Source organism: Gopherus evgoodei, chromosome 3, assembly GCF_007399415.2.
Source record: "Gopherus evgoodei ecotype Sinaloan lineage chromosome 3, rGopEvg1_v1.p, whole genome shotgun sequence".
NCBI classification, from domain to species: Eukaryota; Metazoa; Chordata; order Testudines; family Testudinidae; genus Gopherus; species Gopherus evgoodei.
Genome location: NC_044324.1, coordinates 144,201,166 through 144,220,097, shown reverse-complemented (window position 1 = coordinate 144,220,097; position 18,932 = coordinate 144,201,166). Strand labels below are relative to the sequence as shown.

At 40.6% G+C, this 18,932-nt stretch overlaps 1 protein-coding gene across 1 annotated transcript in view; it reads left to right on the top strand.

Annotated features, from left to right (window-relative positions):
- The window catches only part of PCNX2 (pecanex 2), a 248,327-nt gene that overhangs the window by 9,327 nt on the left and 220,068 nt on the right, over positions 1 to 18,932 (top strand). Inside the window, 3 exon segments of the mRNA XM_030556904.1 lie at positions 9,946 to 10,151; positions 14,347 to 14,464; positions 17,587 to 17,623. Coding sequence (XP_030412764.1) covers positions 10,042 to 10,151; positions 14,347 to 14,464; positions 17,587 to 17,623 — 265 coding nt within the window. The 5' untranslated portion in view covers positions 9,946 to 10,041.

Below are 18,932 nucleotides of genomic sequence, written 5' to 3'. Positions count from 1 at the left end.
TGTTTACAAGAGGGGCTAACTTTTACAGCACATTACGCCCCCCAACCTACTTCTAGGTTCTTGGGCTTAAGGAGGTTGGAGGTGGGACTGTGCACCCCTGCCCTGCAACTGGGGCTGGCTGGAGTGGAACCAGGACTCTGCAGGCCCAGCCATGCAGCTTCCCCTAGGGGCTGCAGGCAGGTCCGCTTGCCCCAGCCCTGTGGCTTCCATCAAGGACTGCAGCTGGGGCTGCCCGCCCTAGCCCCGTAGTGTCCTGGGCTTGGCGGGGGCTACAGCCTGAGCTGTGTGCCACAGCCCTGCAGTGTCCTGGGCTTGGCGGGGGCAGCAGCCATGGCTGTGTGCTCCAGCCCTGCTGCTTTCACTGGGACCTGCAGCTGGGGCTACATGTCCCTGTTTGGCGGCTGCACTGGGGTCCATTCACCCCCCTCATGGCTTCCTAGGGCTATGCACCCTCCCACCGCAGCTGCAGCTGGGGCTTGACAGCAGCTGCAGCCGGGGTTGTGCACCTCTGTCAAGCAGCTGCAGCCAACTCCCGAGTTGGGGCTGTGTGCCTCCACAAGGGTGTGCCTCCTGCTGCAGCCGCTGGCAGGGTGCTTGGTCTCTCAGTCCCCCCCATGGTACTCTATTCTTCCCCCCTACCCAGACCTGTCCCCAGGTTATTTTCAGTAAAGTCATGGACAGGTCATGAGCTATGTGAATTTTTGTTTATTGCCCGTGACCTTTCCATGACTTTTACTAAAAATATCCATGATAAAATCGAAGCCTTAATTATCACTACCAGAAAGAATAGATGGGTAAAGGTAGTAGTTCAGCCACCTTGAACGTCTCAGCTGAGTTTAAGATTACCTTTTTGGAAATATCCTTTGCATGTTTAATTCTGTTTTTGCCAGTATATCTGTGAAATAAAAATCTGTCTGTCTTCCAAAGCACTCTCCAGTTCCAATTTAGAGATGAGAATGGCAAAATCTGGGGCAAATTGTCTTGCTTTTAACCAGATTAAAAGATATTTCTGTGTGAAGATCTGAGGAGTTTAGGGATTTTGTAATATATGCCTACATGGATTATCCACTTAATTTGATATTGGTTACTTTCATTTCCCTGCTTCATGGTGTCTCTTATATCTTCATTCATCTGTTTAGTGCAACATTTTTTATTGTAAACTCATCAGAATATGGACTAGTCTTTATCATGTGTCTAGTATGCCTGTAGGCTCTATAGACAATAAATAATGGGAGAGGTAACCTTTCAATTCTAGGTGGCTGGCTTTAATCTGGCCCAGGTTAGTAAGGATCAAAAGTCACTAACATCTTAAGCCTTTTTGAAATTAGTTTGGTGCTGCTTTCAGTTCATTTCTAAGGGGACATGTGTCAGCATCACACAGAATGTCACTAAACTGGTTTGAATTAATGTCATTGTGTTATGGAGTCACAGGTCCGATGCTCTGGAACTGCTTGGTATGAAGTCAGTCAGGACTCTGAGTAGCCTGATTCCCCTGAGGGCACGCTGCCCAGGGCAAAAAGCCTCCTTGCTTACCGCCTTCCTGGTCTGACCTTGGAGTATTCAACATCCCTGTTCACACCTCACACTTCCCCTTGGTGAGGAAGCCAGAGAGCCCTGCACCCCAACTCCGCAGTCATCAGTGCCTCTTAGCCAGCATTGTAAAGCAGAAGGGTTTATTGGTCAATAGGAATACAGTGTAGCACAAAGCTTGTTTGCACAGAAGTCCATGACTTTCAACAGAGTTCATCTTGGGGGAACCCTGGGCCAGACAGCCTGGACTCCCGCCGTCTCCAATCCCCCACAACTCGACTGCCCTGATTCCCCCTGCCTGGTCTCTCACACACCCATTGCTCCTCGTCTTTTGTCCTGCTTCCCCGGGCAAAAAGTGTCACCTGGTCGCACCCCCCCCCCCCCCGGATCTCAGATTACAAAGGGCATCAACCGTTTCCTTCGTGCAGACCTCTGAACAGCCTCCCCTGCCCTGAGGGCCTTAGCAGAAGTCACGCATCCAATTCCCACTGCCTAGTCTTTGATGCAATACAGAGGGAAACTGAGGTACGCACACAGTATTAGTATAGAACAGTAAGACTCACATGCAACATAACAAGGGGAATAAAACCCCACTTCGTAACACTTTGTTGAAAGTCTCAGCACTTAGGGTAAGTATTGAATAGGCACCTTCTCTAGAGGTGGTTTCTTCCAGAAGAAGGTTGAGAAACATTGAGAGCATAGTACTACCGATACTGAACCTGTTGCATGAACTGAGGATTTCAGTCCATAACACTGTCAGGACGGTACCTTTTACTATCAATAGTTTTACTATCAAGAAAAACAAACCTGTACCTCAGTATGAGTAGCCTCCTAATTGTCCCTTTGTAATGGTTGGCTTACATTTAGAAATTATGCATTGAATAATTATTTGCAACATAACTAGTATTGTAATCAACCTTCCAAAATTATCATATTTCTTATAACTGCTGTTTTATCAGGTCTAATAAGACATTATAAATTAGATCTTTTATACTACCTAATTACACTGGGCTCTAATATGTTCTGGGTGAGAGAATACAGTTACGAAGTCATTGGGCTGAATTCATCCTTACTAGTGTAATTCCATTAAAATCAAGGGATGAATTTGTGCATGTTTGAACTGCAGCATATTTTACAAGATATAAGACAATACACATCCAGGTATTTATGAGTCATTGGTTGTGGTTTTAGTGACTGTTTCTTCTGCCTTTTGTTGGACAGAATACTTCCCTAAACTTGCTATTGTAAAGGTTTATTGGTTCTTTCACATTATATTTTAAAATTGTATAATGATGCAATAAATCTAAATATGACACTTGAGATTTTGTTCCCAAGGAGCTTTTCTTTTCCTTTGCTTTCCCAGGTGATTGAACTGGGTTGTCTCTTGGTCATCTCTGCGATGAGGTGTACCAGGCACTCGCTGCCCTCTACCAAAGACTGTGGTGGCTTGGTTCAGCCCACTTGAGGAAGTGGCCCTTTATGAAGAGCAGAAGGGCAGAGTGTTTGGGACTTCTTGGGTAGTCTAGAAAGGCCTTCTAGGTTCAGCCACAGGTAGAGCCAGTGAGACCTAGAGCTCCAGTGGCTAGAAGGGCTGGGAGTAGCTGGCAATCAGTCAGGGCCCAGCAGGTCAAAAAAGAGCTGACTGCATCTTTCATATAGTTGCAATTCCTGGGTGAAGCCAGAGCCAGGGGGAAGGATCTTCCCTGTACCATAACCCAAGAAGCTAGGCTAGGTCAGGGCCCATTGCTGACCAAACTTTGTGTTTAGGTCACTGAGAGACTTCTTGAGTGTAAGGCCCTGGTGGCTTCCCCGAGTTAAATGTTGGTTGGGCTATTGAAAACTAGGTGAGCTCACTTTGCAAGACACTCATGGGCTCAGGCAAGTTGGTGACAATCGCTCAAGCTATTTTATAGAAACCAGAATATTTATCTTCTGCCCCAGCTTAACATTATCTCCGTCTCTCTCTTTATATGCCTCTTTATATGTGTCAGCTGATTGTATATTAGTTTATTCGGTAATATGGCTATTTTTACTCTGTAATACATGAAGACATAACAACCAACCTTAATTTCTCTGTCAAATTTCCAAGCTGCAATGTTTTGTTAAAAGATTAAATGTCTCTATATTAAGGAATATACATCTAATATTAATAAAAACCACACTATGGTAAAGGCTTGAAACTTAATGACATATAACATTTTCTATATTGTGGTGCTTTGGAAGCACTCTTAAAAGGTAGAAATGATGTGGGAGCTCAGTGCCTTCCATCAGCATATTAATTGCTTGCTTGTCAGAAACCCACACGTAATCCAAGGAGTACAATAAAATTATGCATATTTCTGTCTATCCAATTACTAACGCAGTGCTTTGCAGGCGTATATCTTATATATTACATAGAAAAGAGAAACTACAGTTCTTTAGCATTAGAGTTGAGAGTTTAACTGGACAAGAACAAGGAAAGCCAACATTATGGCTTTCACAGCACCTCTGTCTTGGCCAAATTCCCCATCATGATTCCTGTCCCTTGTTTTTGAGAAAATCAGGAATAATAACCGACCTACCGTGCATAACAAGCAAGCCTTTTTCAGTCCGAAGTTTTAAAATCTGGTTTCTTCAAAGATGGTTATTACCTTTATGACTATAAGCTTTCGTGGGCTACAGCCCACTTCATTGGATGTATAGGATGGAACATACAGTAAGAAGATATTTATACATATAGAGATTTATACATGCAGCCTCGTTCACCTGCACATCTACCAATGTGATATATGTTGTCATGTGCCAGCAATACTCCTCTGCAATGTACATTGGCCAAACTAGACAGTCTCTATGCAAAAAAATAAATGGACACAAATCTGACATCAGGAATCATAACATTCAAAAATCAGTAGGAGAACACTTCAACCTCTCTAATCACTCAGTGACAGATGTTAAGGTGGCAATTTTGCAACAAAAAAGCTTCAAAAACAGACTCCAAGGAGAAGCTGCTGAACTTGAATTAATATGCAAACTAGATACCATTAACTTAGGTTTGAACAGATACTGGGAATGGCTCGGTCATTACACTAATTGAATCTATTTCCCTATGTTAAAGTATCCTCACACCTTCATGTAAACTGTCCGAAATGGGCCATCTTGATTTTCACTTCAAAGGTTTTTCTCTCCTGCTGATAATAGCTTCTCTTAATTAATTAGCCTCTTACAGTTGGTATGGCTACTTCCACCTTTTCATGTTCTCTGTATCTATAAATATCTTCTTACTGTATGTTCCATTGTATGCATCCAACGAAGTGGGCTGTAGCCCATGAAAGCTTATGCTTAAATAAATTTGTTAGTCTCTAAGGTGCTACAAGTACTCTGTTATTTTTGCTGATACAGACTAACATGGCTGCTACTCTGAAACCTGTCTTTATGGCTATGTTTCTCCATTTGTTTTGGTAAGGTGCTGAGTTTTCTTTGAATACCATAATCTTTAAAATGGAGATTTTTGGTCTCCACTCTGACATGAATTTCCATGAAGTTAGTTGTAGATTTTCTTTGGATATTTTTGGGGAATTCCCCCCAAATGTACCCATTCTAGTGCAGATGAATTTTCTTACAAATAGCTGCAATACCTAGCAGCTTTGACTCATCACATCTTTTTCATCTGAGACTTAGAATCAGTTGATATGTTTGAAAAAAAATGCTTAATGGATGCATAGAGATTATATGCTTGTAAAGAGTACCTGTCTGAGAACTATAAAACATACTGGTTAGCATGAGTATGCAGTGTATTACAGTATTTCTTTTGATATGAAAGAAGGAAAAAGTTGGTTAGGTACAGGCTGCAAAGAGTTTGCTCTTACAAAAAGTCTAAATAAAATGTGAAGGTAAAACTGCAAGTTGGAAAAGCGGATGATGCATCGCAGCACAGTCGTTCTCATTCAGGCGCTTGTATTGTCCATATAGTATTGTCTATATAGTTTCCACATTAGTGGAAGCTTAGGTGGTGAGAGGACTCTGGGGGACATTGTCCTGGTAGAATGCCAGCCTCAAGAGAGAAAGGGAAAATAGAACAGGCGTACTTGTGGCACCTTAGAGACTAACAAATTTATTTCAGCACGAGCTTTCGTGGGCTACAGCTCACTTCTTCGGATGCATAGAATGGAACACACAGACGGGAGATATTTATACATACAGAGAACATGAAAAGGTGGAAGTATGCATACCAACTGGAAGAGTCCAATCGAGATGAGCTATCATCAGCAGGAGAAAAAAAACCTTTGAAGTGATAATTGAGATGACCCATAGAAGGTGTGAGGAGAACTTAACATAGGGAAATAGATTCAATTAGTGTAATGACCCAACCATTCCCAGTCTCTGTTTAAACCTAAGTTAATTGTATCTAATTTGCATATTCATTCGAGTTCAGCAGTCTGTCTTTGGAGTCTGTTTTTGAAGTTTTTTTGTTGCAAAATTGCCACCTTCAAGTCTGTCACTGAGGCCATGTCTACATCTAAAATTTTGCAGCGCTGGTTGTTACAGCTGTATTAGTACAGCTGTATAGGGCCAGCACTGCAGAGTGGCCACACTTACAGCAACCAGCGCTGCAAGTGGTGTTAGATGTGGCCACACTGCAGCGCTGTTGGGCGGCTTCAAGGGGGGTTCGGGGAACGCGAGAGCAAACCGGGGAAGGAGACCAGCTTCGTCGCGGTTTGCTCTCGCGTTCCCCGAACCCCCCTGCAAACCGCAGGGAAGGAGACCTGCTTGCACGGAGGTTCGGGGAACGCGAGAGCAAACCGGGGAAGGAGACCAGCTTCGCCGCGGTTTGCTCTCGCGTTCCCCGAACCCCCCTGCAAACCGCAGGGAAGGAGACCTGCTGGTTCGGGGAATGTGAGAGCAAACCGGGGAAGGAGACCAGCTTGATTACCAGAGGCTTCCTCAGGTATGCTGGGATACCTGCTTATTCCACGGAGGTCAAGAAAAGCGCTGGTAAGTGTCTACACTTGATTACCAGCGCTGGATCACCAGCGCTGGATCCTCTACACCCGAGACAAAACGGGAGTACGGCCAGCGCTGCAAACAGGGAGTTGCAGCGCTGGTGGTGCCCTGCAGATGTGTACACCTCCTAAGTTGCAGCGCTGTAACTCCCTCACCAGCGCTGCAACTTTCTGATGTAGACAAGCCCTGAGTGATTAGAGAGGCTGAAGTGTTGTCCCACTGGTTTTTGAATGTTATGATTCCTGATGTCAGATTTGTGTCCATTTATTCTTTTGCGTAGAGACTGTCCAGTTTGGCCAATGTACATGGCAGAGAGGCATTGCTGGCACATAATGGCATATATCACGTTGGGTAGATGTGCAGGTGAATGAGCCCCTGATGGCGTGGCTGATGTGATTAAGGAAAATAGTTATCAAACAAAATACATGGTAAAATTTATAATTACAGCACATCAGAAGTAAATCTATAATTTAATTCCCATGTGATCTACCTCCTCCTTATCTTAAAGCCAAATTTTATAGCCTTCATCTAACCACACCTAAGGGCACCTTGTCTAGAAGTCTGGTAGTTCCCCAAAAATCCTGTGATAGCATCAGGTACTTTGTGGAGAGAGCTTACTGTGTGCCTATAGATGCATGTGATGACTTAGATGGGGCCTGCTACTTTATTTATTTTGTGATATCTTATTGATAATAATCATACTCAGTATCCAGTGAAATTTAATGAATGTCACCTACAAAACATTCTTATTATAGCGGCTGGTTCTCCAGAGGTCTATTGAAGAGCTGGATTATGGGGTTCTGTGGGGAGTTGTCTAACAACCACAGGTCTCCCAATATGGCCTAGAGCTTGGAGGGAGTCCCTGGAGAGTGATGTGGAACAGTTTCTCTTGAACAAATTCGTATTTGATTTTTTTGCTACTGTAGATTGCCACGTACTTTTAGGGGCGAAAGAAAAATGCAGACCTGTTATTTACCAGGCTGCACGTGGCAATAGACTGTATAGGTAAGGGATGCAAGGAGAGTATGGGTCACGATGCAAACTGCAGGCACGCACACAACTGAAATTAATTAATTTAAAGTTTTATTGGGGATAGTTACAAGGGGTAGGGGAGCAGCGTATGATTAGCTAATAGGGTTAATGGAACTTAAAACATACAATGGCTAAAGTATTTACTATCAAACAATATTTATAAACAAAGATGCAGTAAACAATATTTATAAACACAGCTGCAGCATTTAGTAATAACCAATACTTACGAATACAAACCAACTCATAACAACCGGCAAACGTAGAAACTCTGCTTAAAACATGTGAGCTGAGAGAGGCTTTGAGGTGATCAGGCTCGGTTACAGGTGTGCACAAGATACACAGGATTTGTTTTTCTTTCTCCTCTTCTGCCTGCACATGGCAGACCAGCCTAAAGTACCCACTATGACATCATAGAAGTGTCATAGGGGACAGGGCCCAAAAACTGTATGTGTTCGTTTCTGATTGGTACAAGCAAAGTTTACACCAAGTAGGGGAGCAGGTGCCTAAAAGTCTGGCTTCGCCCCCAAAAGGTAAGGAAATGCATATAGTTTAGAATGCGTTTAACACTGAATGACAAAAGAAGCGGCCCGGGCAATACCGGTATGGGCAAGTTTTTAGGATGCAGACAGGAACTTATCTTAACAGCTACCTCCATTGTGATCTGAGTCCTGTAATGTTCAAAAACTTCTGTTTAGAACAGGCACTAGGACTAGTCTTAAATTATATTTTATCCACTGCTGATGACCAGGAATTTTACTTCTCTGAGGGCTCAATCCTACAAGCTGCTGAGCTCTTTGGCCTTTATCCAGTAAAGTACTAAAGTACATGCTTAACTTAAGCATGTGAGTATTCCCTTTGACTTCAGTGGAACTGCTTGTGTGCTTAAAGTTAACCATGCACTTCAGTACTTTGGACTGAGCCTCAATTTGTGGAAATTAACATCTTTAGTTATTTATAAAATGGTCGTCACAGTAACACCTAGTTGTTAATAGCTACTCCACTCCTATGCAATAGACTCCTTACCTAAGAATCAGATTGGATCTTCAAAAAAAGATTTGCCTGAAAAATTTCCCAGAAACATCTTGGAAAGTAAGTGCTACACTAAGCTGACATCAGAACAGAAGTAACACTGCACTCTCTGTATATGCTAGATCTCGTCTGTGTTGCTGCTATAAATTTGAAGATAACCACTGAGATTTTTTGAGTTGAAGGGGGAAAATTACTTTTTTGAAATAAAATGTGGTGTGTGATCTATTTGGACTCCAATGAAAAACTGAAAATTCATACCTATGTGTACAGAGAGATTCCTGGCTGTGTCATCTATTAATGTCTGAATTCCCTACTTGAAAAACCAATGTGAAATAAATCAAGATTTCTATTGGAATATCTTTTGTGTCCAAATGACCCTTGAGTTGATAGTACATCTAGGGCCCAATCTAAAACCCATTGAAGTCCACAGACTTTAGCAGGCTTTGGATGCTTGTGCCTCCCTCCCACTCCAAATTGTGCAGTGCTATACTGAAGCCCTTCTAAAAAGTTTCCAATAAAAGATCAAAATCTGCTATGAGACTACAAATTACTAAAGGGGATTCAAGGGAAAAGCCCTGTTCCTGTAAAGAGGACTGCAGTGGTCCATCTGCATGATTTTCTTTGCATGATACAGGGGCTTTAGTCATTAAAATGTGCATATATCATATCTTTGATCTGAAAGGACTTTGCAAACTAGAGTTAAAACTCTACTAATTCACTTTAATGATTGAGAGCGCCATTGCTAATCATTAACATTTGCAAAGATTTTAAAAGAAAAAAAGCTGCATCATAAAATATACTTCGTTCCTTTATTTTGACTAGATAAGACTAATTATTTATAATAGTTCAGGGCATACCAGTAAAGGTACTTTGTATAAAAGCAATGAAGCCTGAATAATAGAAGATCAAATTACAGCATTTTACTCTTAAAACCCTTGGCTGAGGAGTCTTTTTTTTGTGGGAGAATTAGCCAGTTTGTAGATTAATGATATACTGTGTGTCTGTATGCACACAGTATATGTAATGCTTGCTATTGTTGGTAGCCCAGGGACTGAGAGGGAAATGTTTTAAGAGCGCTCATAGCAACTCTCTATTGTAAAAAATTTTTGATTTTTATAATATTAGATATATCATAGCTAGCCAAAGGAAATGGTTTGAAATTTTGAGATTTACAGCCTTCTTATGAGTTGAAATAGTGAAATTCTTTGTAGATGCAACAATACTGAAGTGTTAGGAAAACTTAGTGGTGTTAGCAGTATCAGACAATAAGAAATAAAGGGTAAAACAATGTTATTACATTGTGAATAAATAACAGTATCTTCTTATGATAGATTGCTGACTGTTTCATTAACTCTTTATTATTCTCTTCTCTAGGCTTTCCCTCCAAATGCAGTGACAGTTTTTATCTACTGTAGTTCTGTGACTGTGTTCTTCACAATAATAAAGGTAGTCAGTTATCGTCTGCACCTTATGTTTGATAAAGGAGAAGTAATTCAACAAAGGATCTCGCAAAAGAATGGAAGGCAAAGCAAAGATAAAGAGGCCAAAAGAGAAAATGCAGTTTACTTCTCAAATCTTAGGTACGTTTTTCATCATGCAGAACCATTCCATAGTTTCATCACAAGTACAAGCTTGCAACCCGATCCTGCCTTTCCAGCCCAGCAGACACTCCTGCTGACTGTAATGAGTGTTTTGTTTTTGCAAGCAATGCACAAGTGGGCTGTTACTCTAATTTTTTGTTTATGTTCAGTATTTTAAGTCTGGCATAGGGACATACCTAACTCTAACCCTGAGGGTTTCCAGACCTCTCTTATCAGTGCCCCATCCTCATTGGAAAGGATCCTCTCCCCGCCCCTTGTGTCTTCTTGCATCATATCTTGGCACAATTGTCAATCTCTTCATTTTTCCTGTCTGTTTTCTCTCTTGGTTGTCCTTTTCTAGTCTTTTTCCTTCCACTTTCTAATTTCCTCCCTCCACATTCTTTTTTGTTCTCTTCTGCTTGGTTTCCTTTCCTCTGTTTGCCCCAGCCTTGCCCAGATGTTGTTCTGGAGAACATCTACTAGTGACTCTGCATCTGGACTGCATGTACGCTTGTGGCAGTACTCAGAGCCAAATGCAGGAGCAGAGAAAATAAAGGCTACTGGGCTGTTGCTCACTGAATGTGAGCTGCAAGGGGAGTTGCAGGAGCAAGGAAAGAAGGAATGTGACCATCTTTTTATTCATGGGAACATGTCTGCTGTGGTTTCAGGTTTATGCAGCTATGGTCTCTTAATTCTCTCTTTCCTACCTTGTGTGTCTAGTGGACTAGTTTGACTTCAAGTAAATCTCTGTATAATATAACTTCATCTCAGCAGGGAAGAAACTCTTGCTACACAATGCAATGTAGAATCACAGCAAATTTAATTACAGCCTTTAAAACTAAACGCAAATTAATTAAAAAAAAAAAATCTGAAAGGTAGGGCAAATAATAGTAATTATATAAGGAGCTTGGTTTGGTAAAAAGCATTATAAAACAAATTTTATTTAAACAGTAATGTTGAAGACTACTTTCTAGAAATTCAAATAAAACCAATTGAGATGGTCTGAATAAAGGGGGAAAATGGGGAGGGGGAGGACTAGAGAAGGAATGAATATCCAGTCAACAATGGTAATGCTAAAAACACATTTGGAATGAAAAGATTTTCAGATGCCCTGAAGAAGTAATGAGAGATGACTAAGATAGATGTTAGTGAGGAGGAAGTGCTCCCTGTTAGTGCACAAGGCACTAGTTTATACCATCTAATAATACAATGTTGGGATGCCCAAGAGTAAGGTTGTGTTTGAGCTCAGACACTCATTGGGATGAAGCTCAGGAATGTACACTCAGATACAGGCACTTAAATACCATATTGTTGGGCGTGGTATAAATATCTGTATACAGTAGATAGTTCAATAGAAAGAGTCAGCATAAAGCCTTGCAATGAAGACATATGGGATAAGGATTAACATATATGCTTTTTTGTCTTACAGTATTTGTGCTCTTATTATAGTGCTTCTTCATGTACATAGTAACTCTTTCCCCCAATATATGACTGAATACTGTACCCTCAAGTTGTTTACCCCTACTTCTTGAGCCCATAGTGGTTTCATTAGGCCCTTCTATAGTATTGCTCTAAAGGAAAACTTCAGCCTTTTCAGTTCCCTTGACTGATACACAATATATCACATTTGCCTTTCTCTGCTTTCATTGAGGACAGTGTTCTGTTTCGTATGAGCTCAGTTCTTGCACCATTATTCATTCTGGGTAGCATTTTACCTTACAAAGAGTCCATGGAAGTTAATGAGGCTGCTTGCACAGTACAATGCTAGGATATATAGCAAAAGTAGGCATTGTGAAAGCACCACTTGGTAACATCCCCAGATTCATGTTCATTTTAAAAAAAGTTGTATTTAATTTATTTATTTACTGGCAGTTTACTGAATAGAGAAGAAAAGAGAAATTAAAAGTTAATTAAAACTTTCACATTCTTGAACATTAAATCTTTGATAAGACTCTGAAAATTGGCATAACAGACTTGAGTTTAGTAGGAAAGAAATTAAGTTAGCTAGCAGCTTTTAGCATTGCTGAGGTACCTGTGAGACTGCACTGCCCAGCAGTAACTTCTTTTGAGAAAGTCAGTGTCTGCTTAAAAAAACCCTTTTAGCTATAAAAGTATCTTCCTTTGATGTGCAGATGTCAGTATTTATAAAAGATGTTTATTTCCACAGTGTCTGTCAAAAGTATATGTTTGCGTTTAAGATTCCCAGTCCTTTTAAATCCTGTCCGTTCTACAAAACTATAATTTTCTTTTTTACTCACATCAGATATACTGACATAGTGACATAAGAGGCTCATCCACTGTTTTAGACTTGTTGAAATGTAAACCAAAAATTCCTTAATAAATATGATCAATGGAAGACGCATACATTTCTACTCTTTTGCCTTTTGTATTGCTAATGATTCCAAGTAGTACCTCTTATAAAACTTTCATTTTATGTCAAGCAAGCATCCTCTGCTAGGAGATCCCATTTACAATGCTTAGTTCAGTTACATAATTCTTGGTCACAGTCTAACACACACTTCCACCATCAAAAATAAATACAAATATCAAATTAAACTGAAATAAAGCATTGTGACAAGTAAGCAAACCCATCTGCCTCATCTAGATGAATAGGTTTTCACTATACTCTTCTGGTTAAACATTCATTATTCAGCCATGTTATAGCAGAATTCTTAACCTGATAAAGAAAAATTCCTTCTCCATATGAGGGATATATTAATGGCATTTGATTACCATAATAGCTAAAGATAAACTGTATTCATGATTTTTAAGAGGTATTTTTCTAGGCCTTCTTCATTTTATAGTAGAAAATGAACGCTCTGTGTACTGTTTTCAGATATTATGGTTATAAGACAGGTGGCAAAAATTTTCAGTGGAGTCCAGTCATAGACATGTGACATTTGAATCATATTTAAATAGCATATTTGAAGCCAAATAACTAAATTAATATAAGCAGCAAAGAGTCCTGTGGCACCTTATAGACTAACAGACGTATTGGAGCATGAGCTTTCGTGGGTGAATACATGCATCCATGTAGTGGGTATTCACCCACGAAGGCTCATGCTCCAATACGTCTGTTAGTCTATAAGGTGCCACAGGACTCTTTGCTGCTTTTACAGATCCAGACTAACACAGCTACCCCCGTGATACTTAAATTAATATAGTGTGGTGATGAAGATGTTTGTGACTTCGAGGTAATACAGTTTATAGCTGACATAGAGCTACAAGTGTTTGTGTTTTAAAACTATAAATGGGAAAAAATCTTTTGGTGTTACGCCATTGGTAATAGCAGTGAAACTTTAAATGGAATATCTTTATATACATTGTACTTTGCCCACAAAACAGGGTCTGTGCTCATCTGCTTGCAAGAAAAACATCTCCACAGAATGGCTAAGTATACGTTACTGTAACTGACAGACATATCATATGCTAAACTGATTCTACATTTGACCTTAGTCAAAAGGCAGAGAAGAAACTATTCTGTTCAGTGTCTAATGGATATAATACAATACAGATCTCCTGCAACTCTGTAACTACAGTATTTATTTGTTTCAAATGGATAATTACGAGGAGGTACATACATGACTGAGCCATTAGGCACAGAAAGTATACCCGAGATGATAAAGTTGAATTATGTAAATGGAAAGTAACATAGAAATACTAACAGTTCATTATTATACTACTAGTAGGAAGGGCAAGCCAGTATTTGGTGCAATAAATCAATTTGTAAACCAGTATCGGGCAGACACAAGTGAGCCAGCCTATATACCAAGTTTGGAGTGGCGGCATTGTGTGTTTAGCTTGGCTGTGTCCTATTTCTCTGGAATGTCAGAATCATTTTGTGTTATTTTTTGGGTCTAAGATTTTGTCTTTTTGTTCCTCATAAAACTTCTACAAATATTATTTGGTCTATTGTTGATCTTTCAGTGTTTGTTTGAATTTGGGGGGAGTAGAAACTTTTGCCTTGTACAGTTTTCACAGCTGCTCATTTGCGGGTGGGAGAGAGGAAAACCTTGAAGCATATACTGTCACTTGGGGAGTGCCCTACCATATTCCTTACTCTGACCCCCAGTTCAAGTACTGTGATCTTGATAAGATTTTTGTCATAAATATGGGTCAGCGGCTGTGTATGAAAACACAGTCATAGTTATCTTAAGAGATGCCACCACTGACGTACTTTCTTCTTTTGGGTCAGCAATAACGTAGGAGAGAATGGTACAATTGAAGAGGTCAAGCAAAATGACTCAACCCCAACAATCCATGGCAGTTCAAGAGTACAGGCTATAAACTTGCACCACTCTTCTGGAGTTGTGGTTAGTAGGCTGTTTTCTGTATACCTTATTTTTGTGCAGAGCTATACAGTGTATCACACAGTGTCTTGTATCTTATGGGAGTACATACAGCTGCATGTAAATTATGGAACTGATCCTGCACAGAGATACATAGGCTGTTTCCTGGGTTTGACTTTTAGCAGTCTGCTTTTAGTACACAAGCAGGCCAGAGCAGCCAGCTTGCTTGCTGCACTGGATTGGTCAGTCTTTGCTAGTTTCAAAGAGCCATATTTACAAAGGCATTTGTAACCTGCTTAGGCACTTTTGTAAATTCCAGTAGGAATCTGTCTGCATCTTCAGGCCACAGAACAACTAGGACCTGCTGCTGCTTTCAAATCAAGAAAAGGGATCTTCCTGGAGGGTAAAGAGAGCACTTTTATTTCAGGTTGCTAAGACATGCGGCGTAACCATTTTGTGTGCCTAGAATGACTTTTCTCCTGGACCATTAGTAACAGCCCTTGCACAGTTATTCCTCATTACTGTATTTATTTTTAATAATCACCCATATCTCATCTTGGGGCCTGTCTTGAAATATACACATTTGACTTAACTCCCGCGATGGCGTTTACAACATGAATAGAACTCTAAACTATTGAAATATTCATGGCTCAGTTACATTCTAAAGCCAGTGGGGCAGTTGAAGTTGAGTGACAATGTACGTACATATTACATACCAAAAACTATAGAAAGAACACAAAGGTTTAGGGTGACCAGACAGCAAGGTTGAAAAATCGGGATGGGGTGGGGGGTAATAGGCGCCTATAGAAGAAAAAGCCTCAAATATCGGAACTGTCCCTATAAAATAGGGACATCTGGTCATGCTATAAAGGTTTGCAAAGTCAAGCACTCAGGAAATGACAAATTTAAGGTTGCTTGTGAAGCCTTAGTTCAGCCCCCTTGTGCATTATGATAAATTTTTAATTTCATAATCACATACTATTTTTCAATAGAACCTTTGCCTCATTCAGTGCACAGGTTGTATGGTGCTCACTTAATGAGTAGCTATTCAATATTTTATTTTTTCCTCATTGCTCAATGTGTCTTCCTAGCCCCTATTTACTGCACACTATTCAAATCTTGCACTGCATACAGAACTATTAATTTCCTTGTAGGTCTATCCAGGGTGTTTACCACTATAGCATTTCAGTTCTTCACAAACCTTAATGGAGTTATCTTCACAACATTCCTGTAAAGTAATACTATAACTCCCATTTTATAGATGAGAAACGGAGGCATAGAGACATTAATGTCAAAAGTGCCAATGAATTTCGGTGTGCAATTTGAGATCATTTTTCAGAAATTTAGCATTTGGTAGTGCTTTATTTATTCAGAGATGAGCTGTCATTAATTTCGGTTGCATTTGTTAGTGCTCAGACCTTCTGCATATTAGAATCCAGATGTATCAAATTAAGCACACAGAAAATGAATTCATCCGTGAAAAGTTTTTGGTTTAAGTGACTTGTCCAGCTTCACACAGAAACTCTGACAGAGGTAGGAATAGAATCCAAACTTCAAGGGCATCATTCAACTGCCTAAACAATAAAATCATCCTTTATTTGCCTGCTGTCCCATGCCTCATTCACTACACACTTTCCAACTTTGGCAACAAATGTGGGCAGGGGTCCTACAGAAAACAGCTTCTTTCACTACACAACCCTGAGTCAGTCGCACAGCACAGTTCTTCTTCTGCACTGAGTGAGGCAGGGTCTTGTAGAAGAAATATTACATGACCATGTAGTTAAAGACTGTGTCATAATGCATACACACAAAGGGGACGAATTAAGATTGCATGGACAATTTGAATTCTGTCACTTTCTGACTTTTGAGTGCTCGACTTTGCAACTTTAATGTTTTTTTAAATGTAGTTTTTAAATGTACTTTCCTAGGCTTTTAAGAATGTAACTAACAAAACAAATTCCATCATATATAACCATATCGAGTCCCACATGGCTCATAAGCAGGGTTAGACCCTTTAGATCCACAGAGCTCTGCCACTTGAGTAATAAATGGTGTAACTGATAGAAGTAGCAAGTTGTTACCCTCTATGTTGGACAACCACTAGAAGGAGATGAAACACACATTTTGCCAGTGGGTTTCACAGCTATTTGCTGATAGCAGAGGAATATTGACACTCAGGAATACTGGATTCTACTTCAGGCTCTGAGGGAAATGTGCTCTAGGTATTACAGACCTTTCTGCCTCTAGCTTTCCCCACCTGTCACTGTCTCTGTCCCAGTCTCCCTCCTCAGCTCCTTGTCCCAGTTCCACTCTTCCTTATTCTCACCTCCCCTTGTCCCAGTCTATTCCCTTGCCAGTCTAGGCTCCTTCTCCTGTTTGCCTGGGCATCAGCAGCAGGAGCATTAAGAGGACAGGAGAAATGGTCTTCCTGCTCTCAGTTCTAGTGCCTAGTGCCACAGGCACTTCTGGCTTCTAGGAGGAGCAACACTACGTTGATTTTCTCCATAGTACTCTTTTTCAGATTATCAACCTAGTCTGCTAAATTAGATGGCTTTCTTTTCCAGCACTGTGTAAGAAATTCTTTTCAAATACACCTCTACCCTGATATAACGCTGTCTTCGGGAGCCAAAAAATCTTACCATGTTATAGGTGAAACCACGTTATATCGAACTTGCTTTAATCCGCGGCAGCATGCAGCCCTGCCACCTCACCCCCGGAGCACTGCTTTACTGTGTTATATCTGAATTTGTGTTATATCGAGTTGCATTATATCAGGGTAGAGGTGTATTGGAAAGAAAACCTGATCATCTCACAGCTTAAAAAAAAATTCCATAATTTGAAAAAGGGAAACCAATATATGTGCTCTCTGTTTCCTTCTGACTAAAAACCCACATCTGGGGCTGCTGACTGACAAAAAAAAATCCATCTCAGAATTTATCCTGAATGTCACAAATGTGATTTGAACTTTTAGGTAGACCATGACTGATACTATAGCATCACCTTTCACTATCTGCAGTTCCCACTGGTACATTCACAAGTTACTGAATGTTATGTACTAACAATTGATGAGATGATTGTTGGATTTATATTCTGCATTTTTAAAATTAATTTAAATACAATTAATTTAATATATTTCTTTTTTTTAGGAGCTGCCAACACAAGAAACTGTTGAAGATCTCAAAGGTATCTTGAAAGCTTTTTTTTTTAACCTTTATTAATTGTTTTCTATAAACATTGCTTGCCAAAAGTATTTCAGCACATGCACAGCATGTACCAGAGGCTTACTAGTTCCAGGGCCAAGTGTGGCTGCTGCATCACTTTCCCCTCCTTGGGGATAGCTAATTGTATAGTTCCATTGAGTTCTCTAGCTAAATTAGAAAAACTCCACCTCTGCCAGGGTAAACAAAAGTCCAAAGAAAGTCCCAAAACTAGTTTCCCATCCCCTACCTTTCACTTGCTCTGGGCCACAGCCCTTCCTTAAGGATCTATGCATCTTGTGCACTTTGATTCAGGGGAGTGAAGGGGACTTCCTCACACTCTCTCTTGGAAGCCCTGTGCTATGGGCCCCAAAGCAGGAAGCTAGTGCTCAGCTCACACCTTAAACCTTCTATACTTCTTTTGATCATGGCCTCTTATTCCCCTTGGCTACTTTTGGCTCTTTAGCCTATCACCACCTTTTCCCCGGTACTTCAGAACCGTCTGTTACTAGCTCCCCAGCTTTATCCAACCCATGTCTCAGTGACAAAGTCCATAGAACTCTCTTTTCCATGGAGTTCCTAGTCCTTCTCATCATCTGCCCCTCTGGCTTCTTCCCAAGTCTTCCAGCTCCTAGGTGCTCCTCCATAGCCTGGCCCCTTTCAGTTCAACTCAGCCTGCAGAATCACTACCAGTTTTGCTTCTTCCCTTATCTCCACCAAAGACCCTCCTGAGCTGTTTGCCTGGAGAGACTCAGCAACAACACATCCTGCTCCCTTAAAATCTCTGGTTCTTCTCATACACTCTGACAACATTCCCAGCATGCCTTGGTGTGCCTTCAGTTCCAATGGTCCATGGACGACGAGTTCTGGAATTCCATTCTCCGTAGGTTCTTACACCACCCTCATTACTGTAGTGTCTGTGACGATTCCTGCAGTGCATGAGGTTACATGACTAATCTCTGTTGCATTGGTTCATTCTTTCTATCATCCTGTCCCCAAGGAGAGAATTGTGTGTGCAGTGTAATGTTTCGGTTTGGTAGATTGTTTGTTTGTTTGTTTGTTTGTTTGGGTTCTTGTGATTTTTATTTTATTTTTGTTTTTTAAAATGTATACGCTGCTGCTGCTACTATCTCTTGATCTGTGAGGAAACCTGACATAGAGTAGAACTGCAACTCTAACATATTGTAAAGGCCCCTTTCACCCTGAGACTGGGCCTGAGCCTGCAAACTCTTCTCTTATTGTTCACATGAGTAAGAACCATATTTCCAGATAATTAAAATAAAAATCTTTTTCAT